A 19,954-nucleotide genomic window follows, 5' to 3' on the forward strand; every position below is an offset into this window, starting at 1 on the left:
CATGGTCATAATGAACATGCATGCAATGCCTAGCAGTACTGCAAAATGCACAACTCTATTGTTAAGTACCGAAATATTCGGTGTATGTACTGTACTCATGGAAATGGAAAAATAAATAAAATCTTGAACATTTATTGGTGAACCGATGTTATGTTAAGACTGCACTGCAGAATTATTACGACACTTGTGCCCCCACGTGAGCTTTGTTTACGGTCCCGGCCCCAACTAACCGCCACCATTCCACCCCTCACCCACCAGTCAGCTGTTTTGCACCATTCTGTTAACTACCGAAGTATTCGTTGTATGTACTGTACTCATAAAAATGGAAAAATAAAGAAATAAAATCTTGAGGAGGCAATGGAAAGAGTGCTGTCTAATGTTCATTCAGTTTGGTGCAGACAACTGGAGGTAAAAGTTTATGAGAGTATGCTGGCCTACTCTCAGTGTTAATGAAAACAATGAAAATGTTCAGCAAAGGGAGATGGTCAGGAACAAGTCCAGAGACCTGGTGAAATGGGACCTCCAGCTCTCCCCGTCAGCAGCTTGCCATCCACCTTGGGAGTAACACCAACTGGTACTACAGTCTACTCCCTCATTCAAACCTAAGGAGTGTTACTGTACATACTACCTTAACAGTTTCAACATGTTCTATGCTTGATAATCTATTTACATTGGTTCATGGAGGAGGTACATGATGCTCTGGAGGCTCTGAACCTTAGGTAAGCTGGTTTTGTACTTGGGTTGGGTGCAAATACCCTCCAAATGGTTCAATTCTTGGGATATCTGGTCATGTACTTCCAACAAACCCATATTAGAATCCTAGTTAAATAATAAATTACCTAACAATACGATTTGGGGCAATGCATCCCTATCAATATGATAAAGATGCCTGAATCTCTTCCAATCATATTAAACCTTCACAGTAAAAGCTACTTAAATGATGCATTAGCTTAGGTATTGTAAATAATCTGACTTGATCCTACAAGAATTAAACTGAAACAATGATGTTCTATGCACTATTTTTACTTTCTGGTCTCTCCTCATGTGCATCTCACCTGTGAACAAGTTTGCTCATGACCAAACTTTCCTACCTGGAATTGGGAGAGTTCTTGACTCCAAAAGTGGGACAAGAATTGAGATCACATCCATTGGTGCAAAGTCAATGTCCTCCAGTAACAGCCAGTAGCCCTTTGTGACAGCCTATGGACACAGAGTACAAAGGATTACAAGAAATGATTAACAAATTCTGTGCACATACATGACACACCTGGTGACAAATGAAATAAAATAAGTCCAGAGATAAAGTCTGTAAACTTTATTTCTGTTGTAACCTGTAACAAACCATTTAATTTTAATAATTAACATACACTCAATCCTCGTAAATCACAGCAATATGGGTCTGGACCACTGCCATGATTTACGAATTCCGTGATTTATGAATAACAACTCATGTGAAAAATTAATTTAAGACTAGACTTTGGCCAACCCGCCCCCACAGCACCCTACCTACACCAATCTAGGCACGATCAAACAGAAACATACAAATTTAGGAATATTCAGTGCATGTATTAAATAGAAATAAGCTATGTTACGGGATCTCACCTTAATCCTATGACGAAATTGCTTACGTGAATGGAGTGAGGTGGTGCTGGGAAGAACTTAGAACCTCTCAGCACTTGTTCTTCCCAAACTCTTTCGCCAGCTTTGAAAACTCTCCCCTCTCAACACAATGAATGAGCTCCAAACATTGACTGTACAAAAACTGCGGCAGCTTCTTGACGCCATACTGCTTAGAGTGCTTCATTGGGGGGTCGGGAGGGGCCATGGTAGGTAGGAGGCGGTGGGGAAGTTGCACAAAAAAGGCAGGTTACTCTCGTACTCCACGGCGACGGTCTGTAGTGTGCGGACTGGCGGGACAAGAACAACAACATGGCAGCATTAGTATGCACATATGCTACCAAGGACGCGCGGTAATTGGTTGCATTTCAGTTTGAATGCCACGGTTTATGATTCTCCTCAGAAAAGGTCCACTTGGGTGCCTAGATCCACGATTTTCGTGACTTAACAGTGATTTAAGGTTGCCGGCAGTCTGACGGCCACCTACCCGTGATTTACGAACACGCGATTTACAAGGATTGAGTGTATAAGAGCTCAGTGGTAGGTGGGGGCACAAATCATCCACCCACTTAGTGTAGTGCTACTCTGTTTTTAGGGTGGCTCTAACCTGAAAGGCCAGCCAAATAATTTCCTGTAAACCAGGAAATCATTTACAATGCTGGGTGGTAACCTTATAAGTAACCAATACGTGTTCCCTATGTGATAACAAGTGGGTTGGCGGAGAGTTAGTGACCCTCCCCGGAAAACAACTAACTAAAATACGAACAAGAAGCCTCGGACTAGGATTGACTAACAGGTGACGACTAAGGACTGAACAAAGGACATGGCGTGAATTGCAATATGGAATGCAAGGGGTGCAAATGATGAGGTGAGAGAGAGAGATTGTCCAGGTGCTTGAGGTTGCAAAAATGAATGTATGAGGATTCTGAAACTAAATGGAGAGGTGAAAGTGTGAGAGAATGTGAGTATGGATGGGGTATATGTGCAGGAGTGGGTGAGAATGAAAGGGCAAAAGAAGGAGGGTGTATTGTTGTGTGCTACAAACAGAAGGAGAATACAGTATATGAGTGTATAAATCAGTTGGCTCAAGAATTGTGTGGGTAAGACCGAAAGTTGGACTACAAATGTGGGTTACTGTGCGCATGTGTATGCACAAATGCAAGATTGTGCAAGCAGAGTGAAAGAAAAGTTCTGGACAAATGTGGAAGCGTGCATGGAAAAGTTTGAAAGGAATGAGAGTGTTTTTGATTGGAGATATGAATGGAAAAGTAGGGAATGTGAAGGTGGATGGAGTAGTGGGTGAGTGGGGTGTGCCTGCAGAAGTAGGTGAGAATGGCAGTGCTCTAGCGGACATTTGTGCCGGGAGGGGGATGGTGATAGCCAATACCCTCTTCAGACACAAAATGATCCACAGGTATATGTGGCGAGCGATGAGATGGGTGGGTGGTGAACTAAATGAACAGAAGGCAATGACTGATCATGTGTGTGGATGATAGAATGAGATGGTGTGTAATGGATGCAAGATCATATAGAGGTTGGGGGAGTGGACTTTCTGACCACCACTTGGTGATGGTGAAAGTCAAGGTTGAAATGATGTGGAGAATTAGAAGAAGGGAAGGACAGGAGGAAGCAGTTCTTACAAGGAGGGCGGAAAGGTTACAAGAGGATGGAAAAAAGCCAGAACATAAGTGAGAAGTGGAGGTGCAATTCGGTAGATATGATTTCAAGCAGATGGGGGACGTGTAAGGTGTGTGCAAGATATTCACAGAAGAAATCTTTGCAGCATGTAAGGTGGTGTGTGGGGTGAAGAAAAGACAAAAGAGGGTGCAAGGAACAGCATGGTGGAATGACGAGGTGAGACAGGCTGCAGGGCAAAAGAAGAAAGCTGAAAGTTAATGTAAACAAAAGTAAAGTTATGGTGTTTGAGAGGAATGAAGTCACAGTGTGTGCAGTGAGGTTGGATGGTGAGGATATGGAGAATGTGAGTGCATTCAAGTACTTGGGTAGTGTGATGAGTAAGGATGGAACTTTGCGGGATGAAGTACGTGAAAGGGTACAGCAGGGAAGAAAGGTTGTTGGTACACTGAAAGCAGTGATGAGAAATAGGGAGGTGAGTATGGAAGTTAAGAAGTCACTGCATGATGGTATTGTGATCCCTACCCTGACGTATGGAAGCGAGGCGTGGACCTTGCAAGAGGGGAACAAGTCAAGAGTGAGAGCAGTGGAAATGAGTTACCTGAGAGGAGCATGTGGAGTGACGTGGAGGGACAGGTTGACAAATGAAGTGAAGGAACGTTGTGGGGTAGATGTGGATGTGGTTGAAAAGATTAGGAGAAATACACTGAGGTGGTTTGGACATGTGGAGAGAATGGAGAATGAAAGATTGACTAAGAAGGTGTATGTAGGTGAGGTGGAGGGAGGGAGAGGGAGGGGTAGACCGAGGATGAGGTGGAGGGATGGAGTTGAGAGGTATATGAGGGAGGGGGGGGTGAGTTGGGGGGAAGGTAGTCGAATGGTGGGTGACAGAGTGACTTGGAGGCGTTTTGTCTGCGGCCACCCTTTGCGGGATTAGGGCGTCGGGCTATAGATAGATAGATAGATAGATGTAGTGAGTGGATGAGAAACAGAGGTGTGGAGGAAGTTGAGAGACAGAAGAGAGAGTTAAATGTAGAGAGGAAGGGAGAGGTGAAAAGATTAGTAAGAGAGAATAAGAAGAGAGTGGATGAGTGGAAGGAATTTAAGTGTAAAGTGGAGGGAATGTAAGACAATGTTCTGGAAAGAGGCAAAGAGATTTAGACAGGGTGATAAAGAAGCTACTTGGGGGGTGAAAGATTAAAATGGTAGGTTACTAATGGAGAAGGAAGCAAGGGTTAGCAGATGGAGAGAACACTTTGAGAAACTGTTGAACATGGAGAATGAAAGTAATGCAAGTATAACTGATTGGGGATTGGCTGGGAGGAGGAGGAATGTGAGAAACGAGGAAGAAATCAGTAGGATGGAAGTTGTGGAAGCAAGGAAGAATTTCAAAATGGGGAATGCCCCAGAAATTGATGGAGTGGGTGGTGATATGGTGAAGCATGAGGGAGAGAAAGTAGTAGAATGGATGTGGAAGATGTGCAGATTGGCCTGGGAGGAAGGTAAAGTCCCGGAGGATTGAAAGTCAGGTATAATTATTCCCTTGTACAGAGGAAAAGTGGAAAAAGAAGTATGTGGTAATCATAGGGGCATTTGTCTTCTTAGTGTAACAGGAAAAGTATATGGTCGGATACTTATTGACAAAGTTAGAGAAATAATGGAGGAATTAGACAGAGAACAGGGAGGTTTTAGGATGGGAAGAGATTGTGTATATCAGATATTCATTTTTAGATCTTTAGTGGAAAAGTTTCTACAGAAGGGAAAGAAAATGTATGCACCCTTCATGGGTTTGGATAAAGCATATGACAGGGTAGATAGACAAGGACTGTAGAAAATGTTGAGAATATATGGAGCAAATGGGAAGTTGCTAAATGCCGTGATAAGTATGTATCTGGGGCTAAGACTGCAGTGTGTGTGGACAGTGAATTCAGTGAATTTTTCTATTTGAAGGTTGGATTGAAACAGGGATGTGTCATGTCTCCATGGCTGCTCAATCTGTATATCAATGGGGTTATAAGAGAGATACAAGGTAGGGCAGTGGACGTTGAAGCGACCCTAATGAGAGAGGGCAGTGTTTGGAAACTCCTTGTACTGTTGTTTGCAGATAATAAGGTGTTGTTAAGTGAAGACTAAGGGCAGCTGCAAGGCTTGATGAATGAGTCTAGGAGTGTGTGTAAGAAACAGAATCTAAGGGTGAATGTAGGGATGAGTAAAGTTATGGTCCTCGAGAGAAATGATGTCACTGAATGTACAGTGAGGTTGGATGAGGAGGAAATGGAAAATGTGAAAGAATTTAAGTACTTGAGTAGTGTAATGAGTAAGGATGGAAGTGTAGAGGGTGAAGTACTTGAAAGGGTACAACAAGGAAAAAAGGTTGCTGGATGTTTAAAGGCAGTGATAAGAAACAGGGAAGTGAGTGAAAAAGTTACTGCATGACAGTATTAAGGTATCAACTCTAACATATGGAAGTGAAGCTTGGACCTTGTTGGATGGACACAAGTCAAGAGAGAGGGCAGTGGATATGAGTTATCTGAGAGATGCATGTGAAGTCACATGGAGAGACAGACTGACAAATGAGGAAGTGAAGGAGCATTGTGGTGTGGATGTGGATGGGACAGGAAGTGTTAGGAGAAACACACAGAGGTGGCTTGGCCATGTGGAGACAATGGAGAACGAGAGACTGACGAGGAGAGTGTATGTGAGTGAGGTGGAGGGGGGGAGTGGGAGGGGGAGGCCAAGGATGAGATGGAGGGATGGAGTGGACAGGTATATGAGAGAGGGGGATGTGAGCTGGAAGTAGGGCAGTGAAATGCGGGGGGACAGGGTGACATGGAGGTGATTTGTTTGTGGCCAACTTTTACGGGATTGGAGCACCTGGCAATAGACAGAAAAATAGCTCTGTCAAAAAGTAAATAAATAAATAAAATAAAATAAAAAACAGAGCACCAATTAGCTGGTACAGCATCATTGCGCCCAGAGCACTGTATACAGTAATATCTCAATTATCCGCTGTAATTCAGCCAAACCCCCAGCCGGATATTGCAAAAATGCCAGATACTGACACAATATCAGGTATCCATTTCACATTGAGCCAGATAATATGCCACCACTCTAAGCTATAAGTCTCGAACCTCTATCCTAAAAACTTTCCTACACTATTACCCATGAGTAAAAGATTAAAATCAAGCATAAAATACAATACAGTATTGATACAGTACATACAATACAGCAATAAAATACATAATGCAATCATAATTACCCTCACCTTGTGTTGGCACCACCACAGTAGTCACAAACTTAGAAATCATGCACAACTAGGGTACAGTAGACAGAACACCAGGGTGTGGCGCACTAAGGGGCCACAAGGGAAAACACAGCACTACAGCAACAAGCAAGGCATGGGGTCACAAATGCGCAGGAACAGACATATTCTCACTATACAGCCTTCAGTGGAGAGAATGAGAGGGTGGAGCTGACCTGGCACATCAGGTGGGCTGCTCCCACAATGCATCGTGGTTGGCTGGCATGTGTTGTTGTGTTGCGGGGTCTACCTATATGTCAATTGGGTCCTGTGTCTGAGCTGGATGTTACACATTACCACTGAAAAATGAACACATACTGCCGATTGCTTCCTGTTCCTGAGCTAGATATTGCCTAACTTCACTGGATATTGTTTTAACAGAGCAGAGCAGAAAGTGCCGGATATTGCAATAGGTGGGATATCATGACGATGGATACCCGAGAGATTACTGTACATTATATATTAAATCGTCTTTGCTGATTTTGATTAGCTGGTGATGCTTTAACTTCCACAACTCAGACAGCTGTTTGGTTACCATGGATATGATGACACTATGTTAGTACCTGGTGACCAAGGAAGTGTTTACATCCATGCATGTGCAAAACTTGGGGATGGGGTCAAGGGGACAATTTAAGGCATAAGATAACTGAAGCAATCACTCGTTCATCCGGACATAATAGAGCCAAAGGCACGTCCAGGTAGTGGCAACGCCTTGATAATGAACAATATACCCCTACTATGCCCAGACCCTACCACCAACCTCCAACCTATACCTAACGTATTTGTACACTACCTGTGCTTAATTTGGCAGTGTTTCTGCTCATTCAGGACCAATTAGACATAAAAAAAACACACAGGAATATCCAAAGTAATGCTAAACACCATGAAAACCATGCAGAAAAACCACTGAAAACCCCCAAACACCATACCTATACACTACTGTATGTACAGTACCCCTCCTTATTTTGGCAGTTGTCCGGTCATTCTGCCATATTTTGACATCAAAACATACATAGGAATATCCAAAATAATTTTCAACACCAAGGAAAAAAAAAAAAAAAAAAAAAAAAAAAAAAAAAACACCCTACCTATACAGTGCTCGTCAGAAGTATGGGGCGCCCTGCGTCCCTCCTGAGAAACAAACCTTTCAACATTGAAAAAACATATAAATAATGCATTTTATTTACCTTTAGTGCTTCGTAGGGTAGCCTTTACGTTTCTTCACGGACCTGAGACGTCTTGGAAGTGAAAGGGCGAGGCTCCTGAGGTGCTGGAGGGGTATTTTGTCCCAGGAGTCACGAATGGCGGCTTCCAGCTTAGGCAGAGAGCTCACGTCCTTCCCTTGGAGACTCTTCTTTACGAGATACCAGAGGTTTTCAATCGGGTTGAGGTCTGGGCTATTTCCTGGCCAGTCTGTCATGAATGATACCTCTCAGTCACGAAGCCAATTGGTGACCGATTTGGCCTTGTGAGCAGGTGCACCGTCCTGCTGAAACACTCGTGCACCTGTTAGCTCGAAGGAGTCTGGTAAATGATCACACAGAAGCTCCAGGTAAACATCCTGATTCACTCTGAGGTTCTTGGGAAGTACAACAAGCTTCCCCAAACCCTTCCCTGAAAAACAACCCCATACCATGAGTGAATCAGGATGTTTAACTGTGCTTTCTACATACCGTGGGTCAAGTGGGTCACTACCTTTGCATGCTTCTCTGTTACAGGTAACATTAAACGTTGCCTCATCAGACCACAACACTGACAACCATTGCTCCTCACCCCAATTTAGATATTTATTAGCAAAGGCAAGCCTACGAATTCTCTGGCTGCTAGAGAGAAGAGGCCTTTTCACAGGCCTGTGACTTGTGTAACCAAGCTCATGCACCCTACGAGACACTGTTCTCACTGACACCTAACCAAACACTTCCGGGTTGCTCTCCTTAATTTTCCTTGCACTCACACAAGGATTAAACTCCACTGCACGTTTTAAAACATTAACAGACCTTGGGGAAGTTTTCCTAGGCCTACCAGACCTCGGTTTCTTTGTGGGAACTTCACCACTGTTTTCCTCCCGAAACCGCGCACACCAACGACGCACTGTCGATCGTGCCACACCAACCAATTCACTAATTTCCTTTGTCTGGTGGCCTGCCTCCTTTAAAGCAATGATCTGGGATATGATTTCACTTGATAGTTCACGGGTAGGTGCCATAACAAAGTTTTGAAGGCCAAAACACTGCGGGACACTCGGTAAAAAATGGCGCAATTTGAGAGGGACACTCGGCGGAGTTCCTCTCTCTCAGGCAGCCCGTGGGCGACTGAGGCGGGAACCAACCAGCGCGTCAGAAGGCCTCAGGCTACCGTGACGTCATGCTCGGAGCTCAAACTTGTGGCTCAATTCTTACCCCCAAAAATGGGTGATTCTTTTTGGGCCATAAGTATTGCGCGCCCGGCGGACAACGCTGAATACTTCTGACGAGCACTGTACATTACTGTATGTTCAGTACCCCACCTAATTTTGCACTGTTTTCAGATCAATCTGCCACATTTAAACATCAAAACACACATATGATTTTCCATATTAATGCTAAACATCAAGGAAACACTGAATAAACAAAAAACATCCACAAAAAACCAGTGGTGGGCAGCGCAAACGAAGAAGGACCTTGCACAAGTGCAAAGCACAATCCACAGTTCAATACCATGCGCAAGCACAAATAAGCAATCTGACAAATATTTAGCTTGCGCAATGTCGCAAAGTGCACGCGCAAACCATTTGCATATATATTTGGGAATTACTGAAAAATATTGACATATTTAAATAAAACAGCATCCCTACTTACTTTTATTTATTATTATTATTTTCTATTATTTGTAATTTGCACAAATGCGCAATCTAATATTTAGCTCGTGCAATGTCGCAAAGCGCTAACGCAAATCATTTGCATATATTTGTGAGAATTACTGACAAAGAGAGTGTATGTGAGTGAGGTGGAGGGGGGAAGAGGGAGGGGGAGGCCAAGGATGAGATGGAGGGATGGGGTGGAGAGGTATATGAGAGAGGGGGGTGTGAGTTGGGAGCAGGGCAGTGAAATGGCGGGGGACAGGACGACGTGGAGGCGATTTGTTTGTGGCTACCCCAAACGGGATTGAGGCATCTGGCAATAGATAGACAGATAGTTAATTAAATAAATTGCTAAATTAGCAACCTGCCCACCACCCATGGTGACTGAAGTACAGTAGGTCATTGTCTGGGAAAAACAGCCTATATTTACCAAGGCATAGGCAAAGATCACGTGATTACTGTATCATGAACTCACTCTCTCTCTCCGACAGAGGAGGGAGGGAATGGAGAATGAGAGAGAGAGGAGGGAAGGAATGAAGAATAAAAGAGAGAAGAGGGACGAAGTTTATGCCTTATCTCCTCACTCAAAGGGACGCTCCTTTGCCATTCCCGTATTTATTCTCTCTCTCTCTCTCTAAGAATAATGCTCTTTATCTCTCTCTCTCTCTCTTGTCTTGTTAAGACAATTTATTTAATAATTCAATACAGATATGCAACAGCATATGTAATTCGTTACAAAAAATAAAAAATCATGAAATCAGAGTATTTAAATCAAATATATTTGATTTAAATAATGTTTTAATGGTTTCTGTAAGGAACTGCATATGCTAATCTTAACAAATAATGTATATTTATTATTATTTACTAATAACAATAACTTAAAAAATATTAAAAATACATTACCTCTGTTCAAGCATATTAAGAAATGCTACTACCCCCTTCCCTCCCGCCTCCCCCCACCAACCAACCCACCCCAGCCTCCCCCATCCATTGTCCAGCCATGCCAGAAGCTCCCAAGACCATGGGTCCCCTGGAAGACCACGTGTCCCTTGGATTGCGCAGGTGCGCAAGGCAGGTGCGCAAGCACAAATTTAGGTGTGCAAACGCAACTAAGTTTGCGCCTGCGCACATGCCTTTTCATGTGTGCAAGCGCAAAATTGCACATGATCTTGTGTGGTGCACAATGCGCAAACGATATCACCAGAGCGCAACTGCGCTTTGCGCAAGTGTTTGCGCACTTGCTCAGCACTGCAAAGAACATCAGGACAGTTGGAAAATCAGTTATCTGACACCAGTGATAACTGCTCCTGGGCCACCAAAGAATTCCCTGGCCAAATATGCCACTTGAAATTGGTGAATTTGGTATAAATGGTATACCATCACCCTCGCTGGTGTTTATACAATAAGATAAGCTTATAAAAACAGAGAAAACTGATAAGTAAAAGTACAGAAATGTAATGAGAATAAACAGTGTTCAGGAATAAAACTTACCTTCATATAAATTTCCACCATCTTAGTGCAAAGTTCTGGAGGGACCTTCCAAGAGTAAAGTACATGTCTATATGCAGATTTCCAAGAGCTTTTTCGTGATCACTTTGGAATTTCAATACAGCCAATAGTATTAGAATAAATCGCACAAAGCTTTAAAAACTCATGAGTCAGTGTTATCAATGCAAAGGAGGGGAGGGACTGAGGGAGTGAGGGGGGAACCGGAAGGGAGGGAGAAGTGATGCTGTGGGCAGGATTTTCACTCTTCTGTCACGAGGCGGACAGGCGTCTTTACCGTACGTTTCATGGCTTGCAGTCTGTTAGATGCTCGGTGGCCATGGGGAAACAAACACAATTCCAAGTGGCGGGGCCACTTTGGACCTTCGGCAGAGAGGCGGACGGCCGCTGTCACGGAACATGTACTCATGGCTTGCGATCTGTGTTGCACCCTCGGTGACAGTTATGAAAGACTATGCCCGGTGGCCGCATGACTTTGGACATTTGGTGGGGATGAGTATGGACGTTTTGACACTGCGTGTGGGATACAATCGTATTACTCGGGTGCTGGAGGTTCGTTGGGAATGAATGGACAAGTGCGCGACTTTGACTATTCAGTACAGGGGTGGACGGACATTTTTGTTCTGGTTGTGGGTTACAGCCTACTTCCCGCTCATGGCTCAAGCCCAGCTGCCACAATACCAAATGCTTGAGCAGGTCAGCTGGCCAGCCAAAATTCTTGATTGCGCCATGGAGGAGAGAAACAGTTCATTGTTTACATCCAGTGATAATGAGTTTGTGGGGTTCTCCAATGAAGACCAAAACAACAAAGGTCCTCCAATCAAGACCAAAACAACGGAGGTCAAATTGAACCAAAGAAGAGTAACAAACGTAGAGAAATTGGCTGAGAGGAATGTCCAGGAATTAAAATAGGTACAGTCATCCCTTAACATCCGCGTTTTTAACACACACGGTTTTAACTATCCGCAAGTGGATATAACAAAAACGGTTTTAAATATCCACAGTTGGATACAGTATTGGGGCTGGATTTACTGAAGCATTTTATCTCGCTGAAAGTAACATTATCCCAGGCACAGTTCATGGCTGTTTTAGTGATAGCATTATCCAATGAATCAAATATAACACTCTTTCTTTTGGCCACTTCATTTATTTATGCCATTAATTCATCAGGGGAAAGTTAGGACAGGCTAGGAGTATTTCTCTTCTTCCATGTATGCTCCATGGGCTGGTCTAAACAGGCCTGCTGCTCTCCCCCCCTTTCTCTCTCTCTCGTAAGTAAAACGAAGCATTATGCACCCAAATTCCACTGAAATCACACGAGTGGCTGAAAGTGTTATTTTATATTATATTGTGAATTACTGTGATAAAATACATGTGATTTAGTGATATTTTTGCAATACTCAAAGAAATCATGATGCTTAGCACATTAGCTAGCGAACATTTTTGCGGTTGCAAACTGTGCAGCAATGCTATGAAATAACTCATGACATTAAATCAATTAGCTTTATATAAATAAGTGGTAATAAAATTCATGAAATCTGATAAAGTTTGTAATGATTTTTCTCATCGTTACTGTTTCTACTGTTCTGCTAAAGTCTAATGTAAACACTGGACTATCATAACAGAATCATAGGAGACTGGCTAAAAGTGTTTTATTTATATTATTATTGCAATTACTGTGATGAGGTAATGTGGCTATAACCCTACTTTGTATGGAAAAAATCTTGTGGTTTGGTGGAAATTTCCGCTTCCCTGGGCTGCATCAGACAGTCAAAACACACCTTGTATTCTCTCAAATTGTTCTCTGGGCTTGGAGTGCCTACGGACATGCAGTTTGTTGCAAACAATAGGAGAAAGATTGACATTTGTCTGATAAAAATTTTAGCTCTCAAGATTAGCAATAAGTGGGTTAAAATACGAGTTGAAAACAAATTTTTTTTTTCCCTATTTCTCCACAAAGAGCACAGTCATTACGTTGTCATCACAGCCGCTGCAGCCAAAGGGTTAAGGGGGGTCCAGGGGTGATTTTTCAGGGCGGCAGCAGATATCAGCGGATTTTTAACATACGTAGGTTAATTACGTATGAGTCTGGGGGAAATAGCAGTCAGATAGATTATTTTCTGGTTAGGAGGGCCGATAGGAGGTTAGTGAGGGATGTTAAAGTTATAGGAAGTGAGGAGTGTGTGCAGCAGCACAAACTATTGATTTGTGATATGGTGCTTAAAGAACAAGTGATGAAAAAGAGGACTTGTGTGCCTGGGAGGAAGATATGGAGGCTGGGAAACCATGTAGTAGGGGATGCCTTCTGTAGCAAGTTGAGGGTGGTGGTGGCTGAACAAGGAGCTGTGGACAGAGGCGTTAATGAACAGTGCGGAGCCCTCAAGAACAGTTTCTTGAGAGTTGCTGACGTAACGTGCGGCTGGACGAGGGGACCACCGGGACATGGGGTGACTTGGTGGTGGGATGACGGTGTGGAAGCTGCAGTTGGGGAGAAGGGGGGGCTTTTCCGGGGGTGGAGGAAGGGTGGTAGCAGGGAGGAATAGTTGGCTGCCAAGCACAGGGCTAGGGGAGAGGTATGCAAGGCAAAGTCTGAGTCACAGAGACAATTACTTGATAACCTAAATCATGGGGAAAGGAAAAATTTATTTAGGGTGGCAGGTCAGGTGAAGAGGGATAATCGGGATATCATGGGTGGGCGGTGTGTGGGGGGTGGTGGGGGGGGTGAACAGTGAGGATATTAAAGATGCATGGAGAGAGCATTATAACCGGTTGTTGAATGGGGAGTTTGACTGGGACGGGGAAGGTTTGGAGCCGGCGGATCCAGCGTCTGGCCCTTGGCCTTTGATTGGTGCTGCTGCTGTGAGTGGGGCAGTGGGCAGGGTGAGGGTGGGGAAGGCAGCAAATGTGTCTGGGTTGACTGCCGAAATGTTGAAGGCCTCAGGCGATGTAGGGGTGGGTTTGGTCACTGACCTGATAAATAGGATTATTTATGAGTGTGTTGTCCCAGATGATTGGCTGAAGAGTGTGGTTGTGGATGTGTATAGGGGGAAGGGTGGTGCCCTGGAAGGAGGGAGTTATGGAGGTGTGAAGCTTTTGGATCGGATGGTGGGGGTGGTGGAGAGAGTTTTGGAAGGTATGATTAGAGAAAGAGTGAATATTGATGAGATGCAGTTTGGGTTTGTGCCAGGTAGGGGGACCACTGATGCCATATTCATTGTTCGGCAGCTTCAGGAAAAATATATTGGTAGGAGAAGGGATCTTTATTTTGTTTTTGTTGATTTGGAAAAGGCCTTTGACAGAGTCCCTGGAGGGGTGGTGGGGTGGGCAATGGGAGGGCTTGGCTTGGGGGAGTGGCTGGTTGGGGCGGTTATGGCCATGTATGTGGGTGCTCACACCAGGGTGGGGGTGAATGGAGGTTTGGGTGGTGAGTTTTCCGTGAGTGTTGGTGTGCATCAGGGGTCGGTCTTGAGTCCCATGTTGTCTGTCGTGGTACTTGAAGCCCTTTCACGTGGCTTTAGAAACGGACTCCCGTGGGAGTTGTTGTGTGCTGGTGAATTGGTGTTGATTGCAGAGAATGAGGGGGGGCAGGGGGGGGGTTGGGAAGTGGAGAGATGGTATGGGGCAAGGGGGTTTGAGGGTAAATGCAGATGGGCCAAAAGTGATGATATCTAGGGTTGGTGGCGGTGCTGTCAAAGACGAGGGAGAGTGGCCATGTGCAGTTTGCCGCAGGGGCATGGGAAGTGATTCCACCTTGTGCGGTGTGTGTGATAAGTGGGTGCATGGGAGATGTGGTGGTATCAGAGGTAGACTGCGAGATAATGCTGATTTTATGTGTACGGCGTGCCGGGGTAAGAAGGTGGAGATTGTCAGACATGAAGGGATTGAACTTGCAGGTGAGTCTCTTGAGCGTGTGGAGGGGTTTTGTTGTTTGGGAGACATGTTGTGTGCTGGAGGTGGGGCTGGAGCTAGCTCTGTGGCTAGGGTGAGAAGTGGTTGGAAGAAGTTCGGGGAGCTCTTGCCTCTCCTGACATTGAGAGGGCTCTCCCTATGTGCTAAGGGGTCTTTGTATGCAGCATGTGTTAGGAGTGTAATGCTGTATGGCAGTGAGACTTGGGCAGTGAGGGAGGAAGATATTTGCCGGCTCAGACATACAGAAATGACAATGATTAGGTGGATGTGCAGTGCGTCCCTGCGTCCAAGGCCTGGAGGGGCTGGGTTTACAATGGAAGAGTTGAGAGGTAGGATGGGACTGGAGTGTATTGGTGTTGTGATGAGGAGAGATAGATTGAGGTGGTTTGGACATGTGGAGAGGATGGGGGATGATAATTGGGTGAGGAAGGTGAGAAGTGTTAATATTGGGGGTGGGGTTATGAGGGGTAGACTGAGAAAGACATGGGACGAGGTCATTAAGTGTGACCTTAGGGTTAAGGGACTGAACAGGGAGGCTGCAATGGATCATGCAGCGTGGAGAGCCGCCATTAGGTGACCAAGGCCGACACATGCAAGCATGTTGGAGCCTTTAAAAACGAAAACGAAAACGAAACGGGTGTCCTTGTTACCTAACCCCTGTGGATGTTAAGGGAGCACTGTACAGTAAATATGGTGCAGTTGTTCCATATGATATCCCAACAACGTAAGCTGGATGATGGGGATGAACGAAATGATGGACTGCAAAAAAATAAAGATAATAAGCGAGGGATTTTTGAGAGGGCCACCATGACTGATAGGTGAGATACAGTACCAATAAGAAGTAAAACACAGTTAAACAAAGATAACATAATTATCATGAAACCAGTAGACAGCCATGAGGCACAAGTGGAGGTACTGACCTGCGTGAGCGAGCCCGGCTGCCAAAGGAACTCTCCAGGTTTGGATGTACAAATGTATGTTCCTAAAAGGGTCTTGCTGTCAGTCTGGTCTCCCAGCTGCACCTAAAAGATTTCAACTGAGGTTTAGTTTGGAATAAGTCTTATCCACAAATGCAACAAGAAGCTGCAAATATAACAAACAGATTACTAAAGAACCATAAAATGACAGACTGAGTTTTACTTCTTTCAAAAAGGAATTTTAAAAAATTAAAAACTCATTCATCCATCATCTAATCCTACGTTGCCCCTTGAGGAGCGTAGAAGCCCGGGGCTAGGACAGTTGGTCTTGCATTTAAGATGACAGTGACCAGCCTCAATCATCCCTGAGTGGCATTACATGAGCAATAATAAACCCCAACCACCCCTTGGATATAAACCTTCATCGGCTCAATCCGACTGGAGCACTTTTATTACCCACTAAACCACCAGGAGCCTATTTAAAATAAAAGTAAATAATGACACTGCTGTGCATTTGATACTGGTTACAGCCTTGTGTATGTCATCTTCCCTTAGAAGAGAAAAGCATTAAGCTCTTGAAAGCAGGAAGAACACTGACTGTTGCCACTGCACCTTCTCTGAAACTAATAACAATATATTTTGAATAATTTTTTTTATAAGGGTTACAATAACCATTTCTGATGAGAAGAATCCTAAATTAAAATATAAAAAAATATTTGCACTGATTAATGTAGAAAAACGAGGCATTAGGAAGCTTAACAGATGGCCTAGATATGATGGACTTTTTAACTGCTGCCAAATCAACACATTCGGACAAAGCTTTTAAGAGCAACTTAATTTATTCCAATATTAAGACAAATTAAGGTAAATCATACAACAATACTGTGACATTATTTAAAACTGTACTTATTAAGACCTTACAATTATTGTAAGGTATAATAAACTGTATACATAGAATTTTGATGACTAGGGAAAAAGATGTGTGTGGTAATCATAGGGGCATTTGTCTTCTTAGTGTAATAAGAAAAGTGTATGACAGGATACTTATTGACAAAGTCAGGGAAATAACAGAGGAATTAGTTGGAGAAGAATAGGGAGGCTCTAGGAAGGGAAGAGGTTGTGTAGATCAGATATTCATTCTTGAATCTTTAGTGGAAAAGTTTCCAGAGAAGGGAAAGAAGTTGTATGCAGCCTTCATGGGCTTGGAGAAAGCATATGACAGGGTGGATAGACAAGGATTATGGAAAGTATTAAGAATATATGGAGTACATGGGAAGTTGAATGATGTGAAGATTATGCATGATGGTGCTAAGGCTGCAGTGCATGTTGATGGTGAACGGAGTGAATTTTCTTACTCTTCCTCCATTTTACATTCAGATTCCTCCCAAATTCTTTCTCCACCAATCTCTTCACCTCCCTTCTCTTGCTCACATATACCTCTCTCTTCTCTCTCTCATCTTCTCCCCTACCTCTACTCGCTAGCCATTCACTATATGTCTTCTTTTGTTCCGCAGCTAGTTTCACCTCATCATTCCATCATGCTCTTTCTTCCCTATACCTTATTCTTAATCTAACTCCTACTTTCACACTTAGTAATTTCTCAGTATTATCAGAGAGAGAGAGAGAGAGAGAGAGAGAGAGAGAGAGATAGGTATAAGGTCTTTACATAATGTGTGTGTGCATGTAGAGAGAAAGAAGGGTTATGTATCAGGTCTATACATTTTGTGTGTGTGTGTGTGTGTGTGTGTGTGTGTGTGTGTGTGTGTGTGTGTTCTTACCTTACCTAATTGTATCTTTACAGGAATGAGTCAAGCTCGTACTGTCCCGTGTCTTAAACCATATTTATCGTACATATCCTTAAATTTGTGAATTGTTTTGGCACACACTATTTCATTCGGTAGTGCATTCCATTGATCAATTGCTCTGTTTGGGAAACTGAATTTCCTTACGTCTTTATCACCTCTCTTCTCATGCAGTTTTTTGCAGTGTCCTCTTGCTGATGCTTCTCCATATGTTAAGTAATCATTTATGTCTATTTTCTCCTTTCCTGATATGCATTTATAAAGCATTATCATGTCACCTCTTTTCCTTCTCTCCTGTAGTGTTGGTAGATTCAGTTTATTTAGTCTTTCTTCGTAGCTTAGGTCCCTTAAGCTTGGTATCCATCTTGTAGCGGCCCTTTGAACTTTTTCAATCTTGTCTATGTGCTTTTTGAGATGAGGACTCCAGACTACTGATGCATATTCCAGGGTTGGTCTAATGAATGATGTTATTATCCTTCTTAGCATGTCTTCATTTATGTATGTGAATGCTATTCTCATATTTGCAAGCAGTGTATACATGTTCCGTACCTTCTCGCTGATGTGGTCAGCCGGAGATAGTCTGTTATTGATAATCACACCTAGGTATTTCTCTCTTTCTGATGTATATAGGATTTTGTTTCCTAACTTATAATCCCAATCAGGTCTTTTTCCACTTTTACCAAACTTGATTAAATGACACTTGTCCACATTGAATTCCATTTGCCATGTACTACTCCATTCATGAAGTTTATTTATTTCTTCTTGTAGCTCTTTAAAAGAGTCTGTGTTAGTAATTCTCCTTTGTATTTTTGCATCATCTACAAACATATTCAGATAACTCTCATTTCCAGTGTTACTGTTTATATCATTTATATACACTAAAAACATGATTGGTGCCAGCACTGTGTGTGTGTGTGTGTGTGTGTGTGTGTGTGTGTGTGTGTGTGTGTGTTTGTAGAAAGAGAGAAAGAAAGGGGGGTATGTATGAGGTCTTTACATTTTGTGTGTGTGTGTGTGTGTGTGTGTGTGTGTGTGTGTGTGTGTAGAGAAAATGAAAGAAAGGGGGATATGTAAGAGGTCTTTACATTTTGTGTGTGTGTGTGTGAGTGTATGTGTGTTCTTACCTAATTGTATCTTTACAGGAATGAATCAAGCTCGTACTGTCCTGTGTCTTAAACCATATTTATCGTACATATCCTTAAATTTGTGAATTGTTTTGGCACACACTATTTCATTCGGTAGTGCGTTCCACTGATCAATTGCTCTATTTGGGAAACTAAATTTCCTTACGTCTTTGTCACCTCTCTTTTAATGCAGTTTTTTGCACTGTCCTCTTGCTGATGCATCCTCATATGTTACGTAATCATTTATGTCTATTTTCTCCTTCCCTGATATGCATTTATATAGCATAATCATGTCACCTCTTTTCCTTCTCTCCTGTAGTGTTGGTAGATTCAGTTTTTCTAGTCTTTCTTCGTAGCTTAGAACCCTTAAGCTTGGTACTCATCTTGTGGCTGCCCTTTGAACTTTTTCAATCTTGTCTATGTGTTTTTTTGAGATGAGGACTCCAGACTACTCATGCATACTCCAGGGTTGATGTAATTATCATTCTTAGCATGTCTTCATTTATGCATGTGAACGCTATCCTCATATTTGCATGCAGTGTATACATGTTCCGTACTTTCATACTGATGTGGTCAGCCGGAGATAGTCTTTTATTGATAATCACACCTAGGTCCTTCTCTCTTTCTGATGTGTGTAGGGTTTTATTTCCTAACTTATAACCCCTATCAGGTTTTTTTCAACTTTTATCAAACTTGATTACATGACACTTGTCCACACTGAATTCCATCTGCCCTGTATTACTCCATTCATGACGTTTATTTAATTCTTCTTGTAGCTCTTTACAAGAGTCTGTGTTAGTAATTCTCCTTTGTATTTTTGCATCATCTGCAAACATATTTAGACAGCTTTCATTTCCAGTGTTATTGCCTACATCATTTATATACACTAAAAACATGATTGGTGCCAGCACTGGGCCCTGTGGAACTTCGCTAGTCACTTCTTTCCATGGTGAGTAATTTCCCCTTAGTCATGTTCTCGTTTCTCTTTTTATGAGAAAATCTTGCATCCAACATTACAGTTTGCCTCGAATTTCTCCTTGATGGTACTCACCATCCACTCACTCAATGTAGTGCTGCTCTCGGGTGTCTGCCCTGTCCTCTCCTCCATCCTTCTTTCCTTCCATCTTCTTCTATCTTTCTTTCATTCATTCTTTCCTCGTCCTTCTGCCTACGGGTGACTTTACACTCCCACTTCTGTCTTTCTTTCCTTCATTCTTTCCTCTTCCTTCTGCCTATGGGTGACTCTACACTGAGTGACATGCCAAATGGTTTCCTGTACACCAGGAAACTATTTACTAAGCTGG

The 19,954-nt window shown here is 43.1% G+C and overlaps 1 protein-coding gene across 1 annotated transcript in view; it reads right to left on the reverse strand.

Moving 5' to 3' along the window:
* LOC145406748 (midasin) overlaps positions 1-19,954 on the reverse strand; it is a 489,879-nt gene that overhangs the window by 458,449 nt on the left and 11,476 nt on the right. Inside the window, exons 6-7 of the mRNA XM_080277847.1 lie at positions 15,728-15,829; positions 1,092-1,200 (exon numbers count right to left, since the gene is read on the reverse strand). Of these exons, the coding sequence (XP_080133973.1) occupies positions 1,092-1,200; positions 15,728-15,829 (211 nt within the window). The remainder of the gene's footprint in view (positions 1-1,091; positions 1,201-15,727; positions 15,830-19,954) is intronic.

The sequence above is a fragment of the Coenobita brevimanus genome, chromosome 71, assembly GCF_032717465.1.
Source record: "Coenobita brevimanus isolate Jiangsu-jjx chromosome 71, ASM3271746v2, whole genome shotgun sequence".
Classification (NCBI taxonomy): domain Eukaryota; kingdom Metazoa; phylum Arthropoda; class Malacostraca; order Decapoda; family Coenobitidae; genus Coenobita; species Coenobita brevimanus.